A 17,319-nucleotide genomic window follows, 5' to 3' on the forward strand; every position below is an offset into this window, starting at 1 on the left:
CTCTCTCTGGAGGTCACGGGGTGGCGCTGAGATGGGAACTGGGGCACCTGGGGGCCTTCAGGGTCCTAAAAACCTCCCGTTCAGCCTCCAGGTCTCTCCCCACACACACATCCCTTTTCCCTGCTGGCCAGCAGCGGGTTCTGCCCTCTGGGAGTTCAGCTACAGGGGAGGTGCTCCTGGGAACCCTCAGCACTCAGGGGATGATGGGTCCCACCTGAACCTCAGAGAGCTTTGGATCCCAGGGGAGCTCAAAAAGTCCTAAAAACTGAATCCTCACAGCAAGGTGTTGGATTTCCACTTACCCTTCCCACAGCCCTAAAGATCACACCAGAGAACAACCCCTGTGCCCTGCTCCCCATGCCCTGAGGGTCCACCTGTTACTGGGATTTCCATGGCTTTGGGGCACTGGGTGTCAGCTCCTCAGAGTCCCAGACTGGTTTGAGTGGGGAGGGCCCTTAGAGCCCACCCAATGCCACCCCTTCCCTGGGCAGGGACCCCTCCCACTGTCCCAGGCTGCTCCAAGCCCCATCCAGCCTGGCCCTGGGCACTGCCAGGGATGGGTGGGTCCTGCTGGAGCCTGAGGGATGAGTGGGGACAGTCAGAGCTGGGTGCAGCCTTCCCTTGGCTGGGAGCTCCTCTTCCCTGCCCTTCCTGCGTCCTTCCTCTGGTTCCCATCTCTCTTTGGGAGTTGCCTGGTGTTTGGGCTCCGTCCTCTTTGATTCTCTAGCAACAGTGATAGCTTTCTCCTGAACCAGGTTTTATGAGCTCTCAGAGAACTTACCACACTTGAGATAGCTCAGCTGCTTCGAATGGCATAAAATTAGCAGCATGGCTTCTGAGGTAGTGTTGGAAACAGAAAAAGCTCTAATAAAAGGCAAAATAACAAAGCTCTTACAGAGAAAAACTGAGCAAGAGGTTCTTGCTCTTGCTAAAACACCCCACAGAAGCCATTATTTCCTTTGTTCTCTTCTTTTTCTAGTGAATTACATTGGTGGGACCTTTTGGCCTCTGTCCAATTGGCAGCCCCAGGTCTGAGGTGAAGTCCCAAAGGTCCTATGAGCTGTCTTTTTAGCAAATTGAGGAGAGAAACTTCCGGGCTTTTTTCCTTTTTAAGCAGACAAAGAATAATTTGGTCACTCCGTCAACAGGGGGCACATTCCTACACAACAGTGCTGAATTCTTGAGTAATTCTCTTTGCTTTTGAGTAAATCCCATAAACCATGCTCACAAAAATGGGATTTACAGCATCACTTTGAACTAATGGGCTGAGATACCGACACAGCAGTAATTCTCTAATGGAACAGTTAATTCCAGGGACCTTTTCCAGAGAGAGGCCTGAGGCTGCTGCTGTTCCTGGCTGGGACAGTCAGTGCACCCTCAGGAGGACCAAAACAGCTCCTGAGAAGGAGGAAGGTGCTGCAGCTGCCTCGCAGGGAGGATTTCTCTGAAGGAAATTCCATATCTTGGTCATTTCTGGACTAAGTCCCTGTGCCCTATGGTGCTGGATTTGCTTTCCATGTGTGTTCCACCCTGTCCTTGTCCCAAAGCACTTCCAGCCCATTTTGTTCATTAACCCTTTCCCCCCTGGAGCAGTTGGTTGTTTTCCAGCCCCCTGGGCCTTTACAACACCAGTTTCTGGCCAGTTCAGTGGTGCTGCTGCTGCCCTCAGGCAGGGTGAGGCACTGGGATCCCAGAGCTCTGGGGCAGGACAGGAGGGTTCCATGTCCGAGCATCCCTGTGACCCTGGGCTGATTTCCATCTTACTGGGGGATGCACAGCTCAGGGAATGCTCCCAAAATTCCAGTGCCTGCTCTGTCTGGAGGTCTCAGCTCACAGGGTGACATGAGCAGGGTGGGCTCAGCACCCTGCTGCCATCAGCCCTTTATGCTTTAATTAATCTGATAGGCCTGGGATTGGTTGGAAAAGCTCTCCGAGATCATTAAGTCCAAGTGTCCACCCAGCAGCACCACCATGTTCCCATGTGTCACATCCACACACCTTTGGGACACTTCCAGGCATGGGGACTCCATCCCTGCCCTGGGCAGCTGTGCCAGGCTCTGACCACCCTTTCAGTGAGGAACTTTTCCCTGATATCCAACCTGAACCTCCCCTGGCACAATTTGTGACTGTTTCTTCTTGTCCTGTCACTTGTTCCTGAGAGAAGGGACCAACAGCCCACAGCAAAGACTGCACAAGCAGAGTGTCCATCCCTGGATCCAGACACTCCCTCATGCTGCAGGTGCAGCTGTGTGCTCCAGCCCTCCCTTGCCTCACCAGCTTGATTCTCTCCCTGTTGGATGTGGTCTGGGATAGCCTTGTGTTCTCCAGCATGGCAGGGTCATCCACAAAGCCTGGGACAGGCTTTTGGGGACATCCCTTCAGTAAGTTCATTTCCCATACCCAAACACCCTTGTGAGGGTGGGCAGGCCCTGGCACAGGGTGCCCAGAGCAGCTGTGGCTGTTCTTGGATCCCTGGCAGTGCCCAAGGCCAGGGTGGACATTGGAGCAGCCTAGGATCATGGACGGTGTCCCTGCCATGGCAGGGGTGGCACTGGATGGGCTCTGAGGTCCCTTCCCACCCAAGCCAATCCAGGATTCTGTGTGGCTGTAGTGCTGGGGGTGTCACAGCACCTCCAGGGCAGGTGTTGGGGACAGGGAACAGCCTGGCCAGAGGTGCCCATCCCTGTCCTTCAGCCACAAAATCATCCCAGCCAGGAGGGACTTGGCCTTTTGCTGCTGGTGTGGGCCCGGGTGGCTCCAGAGCTCGGGGACAGGCACTGAAATGTTCCATGCTGAGCATCCCACGCTGAGCATCCCAGCTATATTTAGGGAGGAAGAGGAAGCACTTCACTCCCAGCTGCACATCCCCTGACAAGGGGTGCATCAGGGACAAAGAGTCCATCACGTTCAGTTCCTTCCTGCCTCTGTCCTTCGGAGAGTGGGAGCTGTCCTTGTGATGCAGCATCCCAGATCCAGGGACAGCATTACAGGGAAAACCAGGCTTGGAGGCAGAGGGTCACAAAGAAATGGAACATCCCGGGATCTGTAGCAGAGCAGGGGATGGCATGGAGCCCAGGTGTGGACAAGGTGATTCCAGGTGTGCAGAAGGTGTCTCAGCAGCCAAGCAGCCTCCTTAGAGCAGCTGTGAGCAGGGAATGGTGGAATTCCCAAAGGTTTTCTCCCTTTCCCTTGTTCGGCTGTGTCAGTGATGAGAAGCAGCTCTCCGTTGTGCTGAAGTTATCTGGCTTCCATCCCTGGGAGTGGGAGCTGCCGAGGTGAAGGCCTGGCTCCGTGGGCAGCTGGGCAGGGATTAAAAACTCCAAATCTGCCATAAGGAACCTTCCCTTGCAACAACACCCCGGGGTCAGGGGGATCAGCACAGAATCCCATGGGCTGTGGCACTGCTGGGCTCACTTCAGGGCAGTTCAGGCTGTCCCACTCTTTGGGGATCCAGAACAGTGAATGAATTCAATCTCCAGAGAAATGAGTTACACCTCCAGGCATTCCACATGCTGCCTCTGGAGGTGTTCCCTGTACCCTGACACCTCTGATGGCTCCTGAGCACAGGCTGAAGTCACTGAGGGTGGAACTGCAGGGCTGCTCGTTGTTCCCAGCTAAAGCTGATGGGAATTGTGGTGCTCGTAGCTGCTCCCAGATCCTGTCTGCAGAGCTGCTGAGGCATTTAAGGCTTGGTTATTCCCAGGGCTGTGTCCCTGTGCTGGTTTTCCTTCAGCCCTACGGACTGGGATGTGGAGAGGCTCAGCTCTGTGTGCCTGGTGTCCCACTGCTTATGGGATCAGAGTCAGGGAATGGTTTGGGTTGGAGGGACCTAAACCCCATCCAGTGCTTCCCCCCCTCCATAGCAGGAACACCTCCCACTGTCCCAGGCTGCTCCAAGCCCCAATGTCCAGCCTGGCCTTGGGCACTGCCAGGGATCCAGGGGCAGCCACAGCTGCTCTGGGCACCCTGTGCCAGGGCCTGCCCACCCTGCCAGGGAACAATTCCTTTCCAATATCCCATCCATCCCTACCCTCCTTCCTCTTAAGGCCATTATTGCCATCTCTTACCTCACCTGCATCTTAAAAACCAGCTCAATCCCCTCCTAAAGCCTGAGGTTGGGATTATAATCTAAAAGGAGGTGTTTGCAGTTTTTTGCCAAGCACTGTAACCCTGTTCAGTGTAATTTCTCACAATATTTCTTCGTGTTTTGCTGAGTGACTGCAGTTCAGTCACTTCCCCTGTCAAACAAAGGGAGCCTTAAATAATTGTGAGCCTTAATGAGGTGAGAAAGGGGGTCATAATTCTGGGAATTATTTGTTTGTCTTGGAGAGCTGGTGCTGGCAGGTGCTGAGGTGTGCTGTGTTTGATGGCAGCCTGTGGGAAGGTGCAAAGCTGCTGCTTTATCCCAGGGATGAGCTGTCCTCAGAGGGAAATGGAGGCGTTCAGGATGGAGCCACCCAGATAGTTTTCCTTTTGATGCCGTGCCCAGGGAAGTGGCTGCTGGTGGGCATAGGGCTCAGGGCTGGCAGCCACACCTGGAGGGGGATCTCACTCCTGGGTCCCACCTGGGCACGGCATCTCCTGCTCCAGCCTCCTCTGCTCCTTCCAGCCCCCCAGCTCCTGCTCCAGTCTCTCCAGTTCCTTCCAGCCCCCCCAGCTCCTGCTCCAGCCTCCCCAGCTCCTTTCAGCCCCCCCAGCTCCTTCCACCCCTCACCTCCTTCCAGCCCCGCAGCTCCTTCCACCTCCAGCTCCTTCCAGGCCAGGGTGGTCCATGGTCCTGGGGAAGGTGGGATGTTCCTGCTCTGGGGGTTGTGAGGGTGAGTGCTGGTGAGTCAGGCACAGAGCAGGATGGACCTGCCCTTCCTAGCTGCTGCTGTGGTTCTGGTGGTTGCAGCAGCTGGGAGAGCCCTGGGCAGGGCTCACGGGTGTTTGCCTGTCCCTCTGACAGCCCAGCTGTGTGTCCCCCAGGGGCGGGTGTGGGTCACAGGGGCATCCTCTGCCTGGGCTGTTCTGGGGTCTGCAGGTGGCTCAGGTCACTCCAGGGACACTCCAAATGGGAGAAGAAAATCCAGGAATGCTGGGGGTTAATGGCCAGGTGTGGCCAGGGTAAAAACTTGAAGAGATGGATTTATTTCAGGATTTATGTATTTTTTCATGTATGTATTCTACGCTGTAAAACCTTTTTATAGAAGGGATAAACATCTCCTTTTTTAATACAAGAATATATGTAAAATATACATTATTTATATGTTTTTGGGTATTTTTGTATAGATACATAAAATGTGTCTATATAAATGCCCTGTAAGGCCCTGGCACAGGGTGCCCAGAGCAGCTGTGGCTGCCCCTGGGTCCCTGGCAGTGCCCAAGGCCAGGCTGGACAGGGCTTGGAGCAGCCTGGGACAGTGGGAGGTGTCCCTGCCATGGCAGGGGTGGAATGGGATGATCATCAAAGTCCCTTCCAACCCAAACCATCCTGGCATTCTCTGAATAAATATATAAATAATATAATAATATAATTTATTTCTTATATATTTATTATAAATAATAAATATAAAAGAATAGGGGTTAGGGTTATATATACTCTTTATGTATTTTCATATTCATCTCTTCCCATATATCCATGGGAATATTCCCATCTCTCAGATTGATGGATCTCACAGTGTCTTGGTGCTGAGTTATTCCAGCAGCTGCCAGAGGGTCCCAAAGAGGAGAATCCCTAGTAGGATCTTTTCCTCAGAGTGTTCCTAATAGACATTACATTTATGGACATTGCTGACCTGCAGTGTGTCCGTGTGGGATGAGGGGGCTCCAGTGGGAGCTCTCCCAGCTGAGGGGCACAGACTGCAGGGGTCCCTGGAAACTCTGGAATTTCCATGGATGTGTGAGTGTGGGATTAAAAGTAACCAAACTAAATTAATTAAGGTCAAACTAACTAAACGTGCCCTGTGTGCAGAGATATGCTCCATGTCCTGGGAACAGGGCTGTTCCTGGACTGCCAGGTGTCTGAGATTGAACAGACAGGTGTCTGCTTAAGGAAGGCAGGAGTCTCTCCTGAAATGGAAAATGTAAACCCCCTCCCTCTGAATTATGATGATTTTGAAATTAAGGGGCTCTCAGGCAAAAATATGGGAATAGGAATAGCAGTTCTTTACTAGGAAAATTAAAAATACAAATGCAATAGTACAAAAAAAAAAAAAAAAAAACAGAAAACAAACCCCTGCCAGAGTCAGAGCAGGCCCTGGCAGGCTGTGGGTCAGGGTGGTGGCAGCAGTGCCATTCCATGGGGGCTCAGCCCTCCTGCAGTGCCAGCTGTGCTTCTGCTGGAACAGGATCCTGGACAAGGCTGGAGTTTTCCTCTGAAGCTCCAGGGCTGCTGTGGATGGGCCTGGGCTCCCTCTGGGAATGCAGTGGAGAAGAAAGCTGCTCCTCTGGGAATGCAGTGGGCAAAGGCTGCTGTGCTGTTCCAAGGGCAGATTGGATCCAGGTAGGAATGCTTGGCTGCTCCCCTGGGCAGAGCCTCTCCCCATGGGATGCTGGAATTTTCTCAGCCGTGCAGGGACACTCAGTGGCCATGAAGAGAAGAGATCTCCTGGAGGGAGGATTGGCTGTGGGAGAGATAAAGAAAAGTGCCCAAAGAACAGCAGAGAACTGCCCCAGCTCTGACACATGGCAACAGAACACACAGCCCCAGCTGTATCCTGTAACCTAAGTCACCCTGAATGGATTGCAGCTCAGCAAAGAGCAGATTTCATGGAATACCAGGAAAACCAGGCCAAGGGGTCCTGGAGGGAATTCAGATCTGGGATTCCTGCTCAGGAATGATGATAAAGGGATGCAGGAGTGAGGGGCAGGGAACTCCCTCTGCTTCCTGCTCAGGAGTGCAGGGATTGGGATCTTTGCAGGCTGGGAATGCCAAAAAATTCCCAAAAGTCTCTGTGCACCAAGTGTTTCATTGGTGGCTTTGGGGTTTTGTTTGGTTGGGTTTTGGTTGTTTTTTGTGTGGCATTTGGGTTTGGTTTGGGATTTCTTGTGAGGGTTCTTTTGCATTTATTTGTTTTGTTTTGGGGTTTGGCTTACTTTGGGAAGAGTCTTAGTCTGCTTTGGGTTTGGTTGGGGTTTTTTTTTTTGTTTGTTTGGTTTTTTTTGGTTTTTTTTTTGGTGAGCTTGGGTTGGTTGGGTTTTGGCTTTGAGGTTTTGTTGTTTGATTTGGGTTTTTTTTCTCAGTTTGGTTTTTTTTGGGTTTATTTTTTAGGGGGAGGGATTTGGAGGTTTTTTTAGGTTTGGGGTTTTGTTCCTGTTTTAGGGTGTTTGGTTTTGGGAGTTTGGATTTTTGGGGGGAATTGTGTTGTTTTCTTTTATTTTTGTTTATTGTGATTTTGAGGGTTCATCTTTTGGGGGGAGCTTTTTGGGTTTTTTTCTATGGTTATTTTTGTTTGGTTTGGAAGGGGCAGGTTTTGTTTGTTCTGGGTTGGGGTTTTTGTTTGTTTGTGGGTTTTTTTGTGGGGCTGGCTCCCCTGCTAGCTGCTAATTGTTATTTTTGGTGTATGGTCTTGAAAACTCTGTGAAAATTGCTGGATTTAACCATTAAATCCTGTGTGTCCCCCAGGGAAAATCCATTTGTTGGATTTGAGGAGTTTGTATCCTTGAATCCTCAATAGGATCCCTCAAGGAGGGAACAGCCTGGGCCAGGGGAGGCTCAGGGTGGACATTGGGAAAATTTCTCACTGAAAGTGCTGTCCAGCCCTGGCACAGCTGCCCAGGGCAGGGTCAGTGTCTCCATCCCTGGAGGGGTTTAACAGCCCTGTGGATGTGGCACTTGGGGACTTGGAGCAGTGGTGGCCTTGGCAGTGCAGGGGATGGTTGGACTCGGTGAGCCTGGAGGAGTTTTCCAACCCCAGTGTTTGTAGGATTCTCACCAAAGAGGAGCTGTGGCAGCCCCAGAGCTCTGGGCTTTCTCCTGCTCCCACTGTGCTCCCCAGGGATCCTGGAGGGCTGCACAGCTCCAAGGAGGAGAGTTCTCCATCCAGGATGGAGCCTGTGCTTCCAGCCCTGCACAGATGGGGTCTGCAGGAGCCACCACAGCCTTTTCTTTCTTTTCCTCCTGTTCTGCTCCACTCTCTCCTGTGCTGTTCAGTCCTTCCCTGAAAATCCTCTGGATGTTTGTGGTGCAAGACTGGAGTGAGTGGCTCAGGAGGAGCCTCCTTGTGCCAGCGTGGTTGGCTCTGAAGGAAATACAACATTACCCTTGGTAGGACAAACTAATTGGTTTTAGCTGCCTTCCATTCCTCAGCATTCCCTGTGTCACATCCCAGCCTCTCTCCCATATTTTATCCTGTCAGATGCACCTGGGATTATTTCTCAGCAGTGCTCATGTCTGGGGGAATGTAGTGCATAGTCCTTCTGGATTGTCATTAATCTGTGCACATGTTCCCAGCCCCCCCAAACTGCCTCTACAAATACATTGATAAGAAAAGAAACCTGGAGCGTGGCTCTTCTCCTTCAGGAATGTCGATGGATTTTGGGAGCAGGAGCTGCTCCTGCTGCAGTGAGAGCAGCTGTGAATCTACTGCCTAAGAGGAGTGATAGAATTGTCCTGGTCAGGGCCACTCCTGGCAGTTCAGGAGCAAAGGGAGGGCTCAGCCAGGCTCTGCAGATGCTTCCAGGGAACGTGGCTCTCTATTTAATCCCACTTTCTGATTGGATATATGGCTATATCCCAGTCTGGATGTATGGATCTGTCCTACTTTGGATACATATCTCAGTTTGGATAGATCCCAGTTTGGATACATGGATATATCCCAGTCTGGATGTGTGGATCTGTCCCAGTTTGGATACATGGATATATCCTAGTTTGGATACATGGATATATCCCAGTTTGGATCTATGGGTCTATCCCAGTCTGGATGTGTGGATTTGTCCCAGTTTGGATACACAGATATATCCCAGTTTGGATACATGGATATATCCCAGTTTGGATCTGTGGGTCTATCCCAGTTTGGATCTATGGGTCTATCCCAGTCTGGATGTGTGGATCTGTCCCAGTTTGGATACACAGATATATCCCAGTTTGGATACATGGATCTATCCCAGTTTGGATCTATGGGTCTATCCCAGTTTGGATATATGGATATATCCCAGTTTGGATATATGGATCTGTGGGTCTATCCCAGTCTGCATGTATGGATCCATGGATCTCTCCCAGTTTGGCTCGGGGCTCTGTGAGGGACAGGCCCTGTCCCAGGCCAGCCCAGCCCCTGTCCTGGGGCTGCCCCGTTCCAGCCCTGCTGCTGTGCCAGGAAGGGGCCTGGGGGACCACGAGCTGTCCCTGGGTCAGCAGAGAGCCCTGGGGGCCAGTGGTGTCCTGAGGTTAATGAATTGGTAATTAATTCATTGTCCTGAGCCAGCAGGGCAGGGAGGGATCCCAGCCCTGGGGGCATCTCTGGGGTGCTGTGTCCAGCCCTGGATCCTCAGCACAGCAGGGACAGGAGCTCCTGGAGCCGAGCCAGCTCAGGCTGTGAGGATGAGGAGGGCCTGGAGCATCTCTGTGCCCAGGAAAGGCTGAGGGAGCTGGGGCTGCTCAGCCTGGAGAGGAGCCCCAGCTGAGAGGGGCCCTCAGGCCTGGCTGTCCCTGTGTGCAGGGAGGGCAGAGCAGGGCCCAGGCTCTGCTCCGGGGCCCAGCAGTGGCACCAGAGCCACGGGCAGGGCCTGAGCCCAGGAACTGCCCCTGCCCAGGAGGCAGAACTTCTGCCCTGGGCAGTGCCCAGCCCTGAACAGGCTGCCCAGGGAGGGGCTGGAGTCTCCCTCGGCGGGGATACTCCAGAGCCCTGTGCACACAGTGCTGTGCCCTGTGCTCTGGGATGGCCCTGCCTGAGCAGGGAGGTGGCACCAGTGACCCTCGGGGCTCCCTTCCAGCCTGGCCCAGCCTGGGATTTAAAGTTTCCCCTCATTCCTGTGCCTCTTGTATCCCATCATTAATGCCTGCCTGGAGCAGTGCTCCTTGCCCTGGAGGATGTGCAGAATTCCATCGGGGTTTTCCTGGCTGTGCATCCGTGCCACGTCTGTGTGGAGCAGTGGGTGTTGGGACCCTGGGGACTGGAGCTCCAGGAGCCCCAAGGGAAGGCTCCTGAGTCACCCCAGTGCTGGGCAGAGCCCTCAGGGAGGGAGAGTTTCCCTTTGCAGCCCAGCCCAGGGCCAGCTGAAGGAACTGTGACACTCTATGATTCCAGCCTAGGGAAGAACCAGGGGAGGGCTCTCAGACATTTTACTTTGTGTCCATATATTTCTCACCCTGAAGGGCTCCACAGGCAGTGAACAGTTCCCTAAAACACCTGCCCGTGTTAGGCTGGCATCCCAGGCATGTTTAGGGTTGGCTCACCTGATGTATGGATGCTGTGAAACTGCTTTGAGCCCTAAATCTTTTGTTCCCCGTGGCACAATCACAACATTGTTAAATCCAAGCTGTAAATCCCAGCTGGGCAGTTGGGGCTGTTCTTCCCCACTCTGGGTTTGGGATTTATTCCTCAGCAGGAGCCATTTCTTCCCATGACACCCCTGCCCCTCTGGCGCTGTGGTTCCAGGCTGTGCTGTCACTGCACTACAAGTGGTGGCTATTGATTGATCTGCTTTGGAATGGATCCCAGCTTGGTTGTTCTGGTGGGAATGGGGTCACAGAATCATGGAGTGGCTTGGGGTGGGAAGGAACCTCAAAGCCCATCCAGTGCCACTCTTCACCTCCTCACCCCTGGGGGGGGGAGCTCAGCTCTGCAGAGCCCCAACATCCTCGTTGGGATCAGGATTTTTCCTTTATAGGTGACACGATGTCTCCTCTGCCATTGCTTTCCTGGTGGCCTCACACACGTCCCCACCTTGGCACAAGAAAAATGAGCCTTGGGCACCTTGACTGATGCCAGGACTCCTTCCCAGTGCTGTGATTCTGCAGTGTCCCCTCCTGCCTCCAGCTCCGGCAGAGACGCGCTGTAATTCCATGTGCAGGGATGGAGGAGCATCAGCCACTGCTGACTGCAGAATTTCAGGGGTGTCAGCAGTTTTCCCAACCAAAAAAGCTTTTAGCTCTTGGGCAGAAAGTCAAGTGCCATTTGAAATGCACAGCCATCAAGTTTGGGGGGAGAAAAAAATCCACAATAACCAAGGAGCCGGTCTGTTTTCCCTCTTTTTTTGGATGAAATGCGTAATAAGCTCTTAGCTGAGATAAATCCTAATTGAAGCTTCAGCCAAGGCTGGGGCTAAATGGGCAGAGCAGGTCTGGGAGACAAATGAAGCTCCAGCTTGTCAAAGTGAGCCATTCTTCACATGGAAAGAGGATTTGTGTCATCTCCCCCGTTCCCAAACACAGCCCTCCTGCCCTGTCCAGAGTCACCCAAATCCATCCCAAATCCATCCCAATCCCTTGGCATGTGCCTCCTTGGTGCTGCTCCTGGGCTGGGCTGCCCTGGAGCTACATGGTCAGGGTCAGGCTGACCTTGGCAAGGTCTCTCCTCGAGGGGTACCTGGGTGTGGCCCCAAATCCACACCTGTTCTGCAGAGCTCTCCAGCTCCCCACTCCCGTGGAAGTGTCAAGGGCAAGGGCAGAAGGCCTGGGAAGGTTTTGGGAGGCATTTTAGGAGCCTCCCTCCTGAAAAGTGGAAGGGGAATCTGGTACTTCGAAAAGCAAAGCATCCAACAGTGCAGCCCTTGTGGAGGTATCACAGGATCCTGGGATGAGTTGGAAGGGACCTTGCAGCCCATCCAGTGCCACTCCTGCCATGGCAGGGACACCTCCCACTGTCCCAGGCTGCTCCAAGTCCCATCCAACCTGGCCTTGGGCACTGCCAGGGATCCAGGGGCAGCCACAGCTGCTCTGGGCACCCTGTGCCAGGACCTGCCCACCCTGCCAGGGAACAATTCCTAATTCCCAATATCCCACCCATCCCTGCCCTCTGGCAGTGGGGAACCATTCCCTGTATCCTGTCTCTCTAGCTCTTTTCTCCAGCTCTCCTGGAGCCCCTTTAGGCCCTGCAAGGAGCTCTGAGCTCTCCCTGGAGCCTTCTCTCCAGGTGAGCAGCCCCAGCTCTCCCAGCCTGGCTCCAGAGCAGAGGGCTCCTCCTGAGAGCAGCTCCTGGGCCTCCTCTGGGCTCATTCCAACAGGATGAGGTTGTTCCAGTGCTGGAAGCAGCTCTGCAGGGAGGTCTCACAAGGGCAGAGTAGAGGTGGAGAATCAGTTCCCTGCTGGCTCTGGGTGTTCATACACCTGAGTTCCTCCCATTTTCCTGTTAAAACTGTGTCTTACAGGAGCCTCTGGATGACTTTACCTGCACCTCCATGTGATGCAGAATTAGTAAAACACCAGCTGGGGATCCCGGTTTGTCCCCACCCAGCTGCTCTCAGCACACCCTGGGTTTGCTCCCTGGTTCTCACTGTCTCCTCTCCTCCAGTTCCAGGTGGATGGCGAGTGGAGGACCTGGATTGACTACGGCCGCTTCCAGGAGCTGGTCAGGGAGCACGAGCGGAGCGGCGGCTCCAGGACCTTCACAGCGGCCGAGTACACGGCCAGGACTCCTCCCTGGGCCCTCTTTGGGGCCAGCGAACGGGGCTTTGACCCCTTGGATGTGAGATTCCAGCGGAAGAACAAGGCACGGGACATCTTGGGGTGCTGAGGGCTGGGGCTCCCTCACCCTGGGCTTCCCAGGACTCCAGTTCAGGCTGACACCCATTTTGGACCGCCTGGATTATCCTGATGTTTGAGAAGAGGGTCAAGCCTGGATTCAACCTTTCCCTCCTGTTTTTAGGGCTTCCTGGATGAAAATATTGATAACGTTCTTATCTCGAGATAAATCAGAACTGCTTCAGCAGCAGTGGGTGGGGGGCAGTGCTGGGATCTCCTCAGTGGGGAATGTTTGGAGTGGGATGTGGGGCAAGAGGGTTCCTTGGATTCCTGTGTAAGGAGAGCCTGGCAGCAAAACATTCCACATCCCTAAGGAAAAATGCCAGAGGATTTCAGCCCCACAAGGTTGGATCAGGGCCACAGCCAGACCTGGATCCAAAAGCTGATCCCTGCTGGAAGCATCATTTTAGGGACTTTCTTCAGGTTCAGGTATTTTAAACACTGGTGCCATTTCCTGTAAAAACCCCATTCCCAAGAAGCCAAACCTTGGGAATGGTGTAACAGCACCCCTATGGATACCAGCTGCAGCTTCTGATACCTCCCCAAGTGTCTTTGAACCTCATGGCTTTGGGAATGAGGTGTAGGAACAGTGTTATCCCACTCCCAGCAGCCCTAAACACCAGGTCCAGTCCTTCAGAGCCCTGTCAGGCTCAGCTGGGTGTGCTTGGTGCTGTAGATGGAACATCCCTGGCATGGGGATTCCATTGCTTTTTAAAAGCAACCTCTTTTCTTAAACTGTACAAAGAGTTTCTAAAGCAGAAGGAAAATAAAGGAGTTTTGCCTAGAGTGCCTCTGGTGTGGCTGCTGAGCAGGGTCTGTCAGGGAGGGTGGGAGGTTGATTGGAAGGAGATGAGAAGCACAGAGGTTGTATAAGAGCTCTTTCCTAACAGATGTGAGGTGGAAGGGAGAACATTGGGTGGGTCTGTGGGTGATGGATGGTGGGTGCCTTTCCTGAGTATGTTTTAAAAAAAATCACAGAGTCCCGGAATGGTTTGGGTTGGAGGAACCTTAAAGCCCATCCTGTTCCACCCCTGCCACGGCAGGGACACCTCCCACTGTCCCAGGCTGCTCCAAGCCCTGTCCAGCCTGGCCTTGGGCACTGCCAGAGATGGGCACTCCAAACCTCTTGGGGCAGCCTCTTCCAGTGCCTGAGCACCCTTTCCAGGGAGAAATTCCTGCTGGTGTCCACCCTGAGCCTCCCCTGGCCCAGCCTGAGGCCGTTCCCTCTCCTCCTGTCCCTGTTCCCTGGGAGCAGAGCCCGACCCCCCCGGCTGTCCCCTCCTGTCAGGAGCTGTGCAGAGCCACAAGGTCCCCCCTGAGCCTCCTTTTCTCCAGGCTGAGCCCCTTTCCAGCTGCCTCAGCTGCTCCTGGGGCTCCAGCCCCTTCCCAGCTCCCTTCCCTGCCCTGGACACAAGACTTCAGTTAACCCTGGACCATCAGCTGGAATTTTGGGGCTTGGTTTGTTTGGTGTCCACCAAGACCCACCACATTCTCCTCGATGGATCCCGGCCCTTCAGCACCTCTACTCTTTCCTAAATTCCCTCCATCCTGCACCCACCTCCCTGGCAGAACCCCCCCAGTCCATCCCAGTTCCCTGCTGGCCGCTGCAGGAGCTGCTTTGGGAGAGGAGCCCCAGCACTGGAGGATCCTGGGGCTGCCACAGGAATCAGCTTGTGCTGTGAGGTGCTCCATAACTCTGACAGTGCCTTCCCTTGGGAATCCAGGGGGACTTCAAAGAAAATTGTATTTGCTCTGTCCTTAGCATTGGTGCCATTTCTTCTGCAGCCCCCCAGGACACCCAGTCCCTGCTGTCCCTGTCACACAGGGTCCCACCTCCACGAGGCTCAGCTGGAAGGACTCGCTGGAGCTGAGAGGCCTCTGCTGATGCTCCCTGTGTCCTCCCTGTGCTCCCTCCATTCCTCTCCCTGGCGCTCCCCGTGTTCCCTCCATCCTTCTTGATCTTCCCTGTGCTCCCTGCGTCCGTCTCCCGTGTGTCCTCACACTCCCTCCATCCTTCCTTATCCTCTGTGTCCCTGCATTCCCTCCATCCTCTCCGTGTCCCCACCCTCCCCCCACATCCCCCAGACCCTCCCTTTGTCCCTGCATTCCCTCCATCCTCTCCATGTCCCCACACTCCCCCCACGTCCCCCAGACCCTCCCTTTGTCCCTGCATTCCCTCCTTCCTCTCCCTGCTCCTCCCCGCTGGCGCTGGGCAGGGAGGGTACTGCAGGGGACAGTGTGGGTGACACGGGGTCAGTGCCCTGGTGTTCCCATGGGAATTGGCACCTGCCATATCCTAGAACGGGGCTTGCCCCTGCCCTGTTGGACAGCTCAGCCCGAGTGCCAGGCAGGGTGGAACCAGGACACCCACCCGGGCCACATCTGGAGCTGCTCCCGGAGCAGTTGGGATTTGCAGGATTTGCTCCTGCAGTTCCACCGGAATTGCCTCGTGCTCAAAGTGAATCTTCCAGTGCCCAAATCCCTCCAGGCTGTGCTCACACCCAGTGCTTCCAGAGGGACAAGAGAACACAAGTCCCCAGAACAGAACCCTCTGGCTGTTTGGGGACACCTGGACCTGGGGACCTGGCTGGCACAGTTGGAGCTCCGGGATTCTGCTCTGGGGTCCTGCTCTGGCTGTGCCGGGGCCGGGAGGCTCTGCTCCTGCTGGGAGCAGGGATTCGCTGCCCTCCCACAGCAGCACCTCCTGCCTCACCTGGAACTGCTCCTGGTGGAGCTAAAATGGGCTGGAGGGCTGGGATTGCTCAGGGAGGTTTCAGGGAATGGGATGCACCCCGGGAAAAAGTGACCTGAGTTCAGGGAGGGTTTCTGTTCTGCCAAGGGCAGTGAAAGGTCCTGGCCGGGGAGAACCTCTCTGGTGTCACAGCTCAGGACCAGCCCATGCTCTCATGCTACCCTAAGTGTACTTGACTCAATACCTGTAATTCCAACCCTTTTTCCATGGGCTTTGATTTGGATCACAGCCCATGGTGCTGCTGGGGTTCCCCATCCTCCCTCCTACCCCTGGCGCTGCCCAGGACCTCCAAAGAGCTGCCCCTGCTCTGGTTCAGGGGTTTTGCCCAAAGCCAAGGCACAGAGCGTGTCCTGGCTGCCACTTCCTGCAAAGGGGGACCTGGTGCTTCCAAACCCAACCTGGAGACTCAGGAAGTTCCATCTGAGGTGCAAAATGGGCAAAAACCATTTTAACCTCTTAAAGCCAGGGAGAATTTGAGGAGCCCTGAGGACTCCTGTGCCTGGTCCAGTTCCCCCTTCCCTGGCACAGCCTGGATCCCTCCTGTCTGCTCCATGGGCTCTTCCCAGCTGTGCTCCTGCTGGATCCTGACTCAGGGCTGACTCACCTGCGATGGGGGCTGTGTTTCAATTTTGAATGAGGATAAATATATTTGTTTCCAAAAAATCTCCAGCAGGAAAACATTCCCCCAAGCAGAGCATTGTCATCCATCAGCTTTGGCTTATCTGGCTCCACTCCTAAATCATTTATGATGTTGAAGCTGCTGCTGTGCCCTGAGGGGGAAGGAAGAAGAGATGGGAGTTAATTGAAGGAAGGCCATCGTCCTCATTTTGTCACCTGCAAACTGAGACAGGAGCTGCCAGAGGGAGGGACCCGACCCAGCCAGGACATTTCTGCTCCTTCACTGTGGGGAAGGGGAGGCAATAAATCCCAGGGAAATCTTCCTAAGGAAGGCCTGTCCCTGCTGGAGCTGAGCTGCCCCAGAGGTGGGAGTTCAGCAGGTCCCTCCTCTCCGGGGTCTCCCCCCTGGCCCAGCCGAGCAGTTGGAGCAGGGACTGGAGGTGGTCCCGGGCCCAGCAGGGACACAGGAGGAGGGAACCCAGCTCAGCTCCTTCTGCCAGGCCAGATCTTCACCCCTGACACCCGGGAGCAGCAGCACCATGCAGGCCAAAGAGAGTGGAGGTGATTCCAGCCCGTGTAGTGCAGGGCATTTGTGGCTGTCACCACCCAGTGCCCCATCCCTGGTGCCCAAGTCCAGAGGGGGCCCTGGAGCTGCTCCCAGGGCTGAAGCCAGGCTGGCAGAGCTGGGGGTGCTCACTTGGAGAGGAGAAGGCTCCAGGGAGAGCTCAGAGCCCCTTCCAGGGCCTAAAGGGGCTCCTTCCTGGAGAAGTCCCTCCTGGAGAGGGACTGGGGACAAGGGATGGAGGGACAGGACACAGGGAATGGCTCCCACTGCCAGAGGGCAGGGATGGATGGGAGATTGGGCAGGAATTGTTCCCTGTGAGGGTGGGCAGGCCCTGGCACAGGGTGCCCAGAGCAGCTGTGGCTGCCCCTGGATCCCTGGCAGTGTCCAAGGCCAGGCTGGACAGGGCTTGGAGCAGCCTGGGACAGTGGGAGGTGTCCCTGCCATGGCAGGACTTTTAGGGACTCGATGGGCTTTAAGGTCCCTTCCAACCCAATTCATTCTGGGATTCCCTGGGGCTGGGTTCTGCCTCAAGGATGTATTTCCACCTTCTCCCCATCCTGTTTCAGGACAGGCTCAAGGCCCTCTGGAGCTGCTGGGCTGGGTGGATGCCTCACCTGGGCATGGGGACCCAGACCTCCAGAACACAGTGACCGGGGGCATCTTCCAAATACAAAATTTTAAACCAAAAACTCCTCATCACTTCAGAACAGACTGAAGCCAATG

General features: G+C 54.6%; 1 protein-coding gene across 6 annotated transcripts in view; it reads left to right on the forward strand.

The window, feature by feature from the left end:
- The window catches only part of LOC128817159 (S-adenosyl-L-methionine-dependent tRNA 4-demethylwyosine synthase TYW1-like), a 97,738-nt gene extending 84,290 nt beyond the window's left edge, over positions 1 to 13,448 (forward strand). For all 6 annotated transcript variants that reach the window (XM_053995422.1, XM_053995428.1, XM_053995424.1 and 3 more), the window contains one exon: positions 12,432 to 13,448. In XM_053995422.1, the coding sequence (XP_053851397.1) occupies positions 12,432 to 12,653 (222 nt within the window). In that variant the 3' untranslated portion in view covers positions 12,654 to 13,448. The remainder of the gene's footprint in view (positions 1 to 12,431) is intronic.
- The last annotated feature ends 3,871 nt before the right edge of the window (positions 13,449 to 17,319 follow it).

The sequence above is a fragment of the Vidua macroura genome, chromosome 20 (assembly GCF_024509145.1).
Source record: "Vidua macroura isolate BioBank_ID:100142 chromosome 20, ASM2450914v1, whole genome shotgun sequence".
Classification (NCBI taxonomy): domain Eukaryota; kingdom Metazoa; phylum Chordata; class Aves; order Passeriformes; family Viduidae; genus Vidua; species Vidua macroura.